The following is a 4,047-nucleotide window of genomic DNA, read 5'->3' as shown; positions in this document are numbered from 1 at the left end:
ATAGGGCTGTGACATCACAAAGCCCAATGGTGCTGGGCAGGGTATAAATGACGACCACTCAGACTCCGGTCCCCACTGCAGCAGCAGCAGCAGCAGCAGCCCAGAGGACTGAACCAGTCTGTCAGAAAGGTAGCTCACTGCCTGCTCACTTTTATTCGTTGTTCTCCTTTGCCTGCTGCCAGGGTTTGTAGCAGTGGGGGGAAGGGGGGACACACGCACAATCCTGGTCAGGGACCATAACCACCACAAGTGAGGTCTCTCTTCTGCCACAACTTGCAGCTGCACGGAGCTTGAATGTGTCAGCAGAAGGGGGGCCTGGCATAGCCTCTTGGTTCTCCTGCCAAACTGGCTGCGATGGAGAGCCATCAGGAGTGAGGTGTCGGGGGCGCTCAGTGTCCATGAGGGCTTCCCCTATGGGCACGCTTGGAAGTGATGTGGAGGCTTTACAACAAAGAGCTCCAGGCTAAACCCTGACCACGTGCTTGCTTCTGCCCTTTGGTCCCACACCTGGGCAGGACACCAGCTGGTGTTCTAAACAAGCACTGTCTGTCCATTAATAATGGTAAGAGGCCTGAGTGGGCAGCCTTGGTTCACAGCAGTGACCCTGATTCTTGACAGGGCTGCCAAACTGAAAAGGTGGCTACTGCATGGAGAGAGGGTGCTGCAGGCAGTACGTCTGCCACGGAAGGTGGTGTATGAACTCTGAGAGGGGCAAAATGTTGTGATCTTCTACCCTCTGGCACCGACGAACATGCTGGGTTTCCATTGCCCTGCCTTCACGCCTGTTAATCATCTCTTTGTGAAGCGCGATACTGGTTCAGGAAAGAGAGCAGCACCTCTGGCTTTACCCTGTCTCCTGCTGATGGTTGTGAAGAGGCTCTGCTGTGCATCTCCTCCCTGTCTAGCCCTCCTAGTTCTCTCTCTAACACATAATTAAGATATGATATAGAAAGACTATGAAGTGTTTTTAGAGCTTGGGGGATCACTTCTGAGTCAGGTCCTGGAAAGGATACGAAGCCGGGAGTTGTTTCTAGTGTAGTCAGAGTGGGATGTCAACTTTGCTTTGAGACTTTTGAGGAAATGCAGCAGGTAAATGGAGCCACCTTTTCCCTCAGACTCCCTGTGCTCGTGTGCTGTGGAGGCACCTGTAGTGACTCTCCTGACCCTTTTGCCTCCCTGTAGGGCCAGATGCCCGGTCTGGAGGTGGTCGTGGGACCCCACACCATATTGTCTTTCTCAGCACCTCCAGAGCTGCAGCCCTTCTTCCCCAACAGTTTCCACAAACAGTCCCTGAAAATTGGTGCTCCTGGCAAAGCCTGCCCACCCGGTGTGTCAAAAATGATACCCTCCTAGCACATCCCAGTGGCCTGCACCACAATGCCAGTGTCCAGCCCCTCTCAGGAAGAGAGCGGCCCCCAGAACAGCTCTGCCAGCCAGGGCCTGGGGTCACTCCTCTACCTGCAGGTCACAGAACAGATGAACAACTTCCCAGGGAAAGCAGGATGGGGCAGAACATCAGCATGTACAAGTGCTGGAACCGACATTCAGCTACTGCCCAGGGATCGCTGCTCCAAGGCAGCAAACTTCAGCGTGGATCTGTAACACGTAACTGCTGCAGAGGCAAAGACCTGCTCCATGGTTTAACTTTTCTTATGGGCAGTTGTGTGCTGAATCATCTGGTAAAGCTGAGTCACCAGCACCACTTCCTGCAACCCTTGGGGTTTCCTTTGGAGGTCTCTGGAACTGCTGAGTGCTCTGGTGTTCTCCACCCACCATCAGCCTGATGCTTGTGAAACTTGTGAAGCTTGATTGCATCCCCAAAAGCAGGCAGTGCAGAGGGAGGTGGGTAGAAGATAGGTCCTGCATACATTGCGCAGAGGAGGCTGAACACAAGGCAAGTGCCTTCTTTCTCCAAAGCGCTACAGAAATCCCCCACCTGGAGAGATGAGGCTCTCCCCATCCAGGAGCAGCCTGCTGGTGGTTTGTGGAGCTGTTGCTTTAGTGTTGGGAAAACCAGCACAGGATTTCCAGCTTCGGGTTTGAGGGGTAATCCATCTTCCTCCCCTGCAACCAGGGCACAGAGTACACAGAAGAAGCCAGGCCGCTGGATGCAGAGCAGTGCAGACCTCTGTGCAGTGGTCACAAGAGAGGAGGGCGATGGTCTCTCAAAGCAGCTCTGAGATGGGCTGATGTGGACTTTCCTCTCATCATTCCTTCTGCCTTCATTCTAAACAGCCCTCATCACAGCCCGGCTCTCCTGCTGCCCCTTCCCCGTCCCAGATGGACCTGGAGCAACAGCAGCACTCGTCGCTTTTTGGAACTCCTCCACCTCCTCTCCCTGTTCCCTCGGTCCCAAGGAAAGAGCCACCAGGCTATGACGAGGCCATGAAGCAACAGCCAAAGGCCCAGGTGAGAGCAGTTCTCTGAGGTTCCCTTGGGGAGCAGGTGAAAATTTGCCATTGTAAATCTGCTTAGGTTCCTGATCTGGGCCAGTAACAGGGAATGGGAAGACAACCCTGCCTTCCTGGCTGAATTCCTTCTGGAGGGCTTGGGGCAGACCCTACACCACGGGTAGAGACCCCAAGGCACTCACTGCCTGGTGACTGTTAGTACAGCAGGTGCTGACGATACTTTCCCCACCCAGTGACCCCAGCCTGGGGTTAGAGGGGATTCCGGTGCCGTGCCTCCATGTGCTCATTCTTGCTAGATGACAGGGTGAGGGAGGAGAGGAGAGCCGGCAGCCATGGGTGTTGCTGGAGGTGGAAGCTCCCCTGGTAAACAGGAAGCTAATTCTGCGCTCGCTCTCCCCAGGAGAACGGCAGTTCCAGCCAGCAGATGGATGACCTGTTTGACATTCTTATTGAAAGTGGAGGTAAGGAGACAGCCAACATGTCCCAGTCTTTGGGTCTGAGCCTGGGGGTTACAGGGCACTGAGGGCTGAGTCTGTCGTGGCCCAGGTCTTTGCTCCTGCATCCCTGCCGATGCCTTCAGCACTGGCAGTAGTCGTTAAGGCACCGAGGGAGATGTCAGTCAGGTGTTAGTATGACAGAAAGCTTCAAGCTTCTCAGTGGCTCTGCTGTGTCCCATCTGGGTACATCTTTTCCATAATACAGGACAGAGCTTGAATTCCCCGGAGGTGGGCGGGCTGAAAACTCCCCATAGCGAGCCAAGTGTGGGCACAGGATGAGTTTCCTTGTCACAGCTGATGGTCAGTGCTGGCTCAGTCTGGGGGGTCGCTGTTGCCCTGGTGAGTGGGAGGGATCCTTCTGGTGTCTGGCCAAGCTCTTCCTCACCCTGGCCTGCCTGTTTGTTCCCTGTACAGAGATTTCTGCTGACTTCAAGGATCAGTCGTCTCCAGCTGGGAAAGAACCACCTGTGGCCCCAGCCTGTTCCCCACCGCCCAGCAGCCCCCATTCCTCAGAGCTGGCGGTTCCAGTGTCCTTGGGGCAGCCAGTGCCCGTGGGCCGGCTGGAGGACTTCTTGGAGAGCAGCACCGGCCTCCCACTGCTGACGGCAGGCCACGATGGGCCGGAGCCCCTGTCCCTGATTGATGACCTCCACAGTGAGATGCTGAGCAGCTCGGCCATCCTGGACCACCCGCCTTCACCTATGGACACCTCGGAATTGCACTTTGCTCACGAGCCGTCTGGGGGCATAGCCCTGGATCTGGCTGGTGCTAACTTGGACAGCATGGACTGGCTGGAGCTGCCGGTGGGACCCGTCATGAGCCTGGCGCCCCTTAGCACTGCGGCTCCCAGCCTCTTTTCCACAGACTTCCTTGATGGACACGATCTGCAGCTGCACTGGGATTCTTGCTTGTAACTCTGTGAGCAGAGACTGAAGGGGATGGGAGTGGGAGGGCACAGGCATGCAGGGGGAAGAGGCCAGTCAACCAAAAAAAAGAGAAAAGAAATGAGCTTCTAGTATTTGTACTCCTCCCCCAACAGTGTCCTTCCTGCGCGAAGCCAGCGGTGCTGGCAAAGGCAGACCTGATGCTTGAGCCGCTGCTGCCTGGGCAGCGGCCCAGGCCAGGGCAGGGAGAACGGC

General features: G+C 55.9%; 1 protein-coding gene across 1 annotated transcript in view; it reads left to right on the top strand.

Annotated features, from left to right (window-relative positions):
• MKL1 (megakaryoblastic leukemia (translocation) 1) overlaps window positions 1-3,913 on the top strand; it is a gene marked incomplete at its 5' end in the record, with an annotated part of 27,664 nt that extends 23,751 nt beyond the window's left edge. The window contains 4 exons of the mRNA XM_010143589.1: window positions 71-129; window positions 2,236-2,409; window positions 2,812-2,872; window positions 3,323-3,913. Coding sequence (XP_010141891.1) covers window positions 71-129; window positions 2,236-2,409; window positions 2,812-2,872; window positions 3,323-3,822 — 794 coding nt within the window. The remainder of the gene's footprint in view (window positions 1-70; window positions 130-2,235; window positions 2,410-2,811; window positions 2,873-3,322) is intronic.
• Window positions 3,914-4,047: the final 134 nt, after the last annotated feature.

Source organism: Buceros rhinoceros, unplaced genomic scaffold, assembly GCF_000710305.1.
Source record: "Buceros rhinoceros silvestris isolate BGI_N320 unplaced genomic scaffold, ASM71030v1 scaffold37910, whole genome shotgun sequence".
Taxonomy (NCBI): domain Eukaryota; kingdom Metazoa; phylum Chordata; class Aves; order Bucerotiformes; family Bucerotidae; genus Buceros; species Buceros rhinoceros.
The sequence above is the reverse complement of the archived record's forward strand: the minus strand, read 5'-3'. Positions and strand labels throughout refer to the sequence as shown.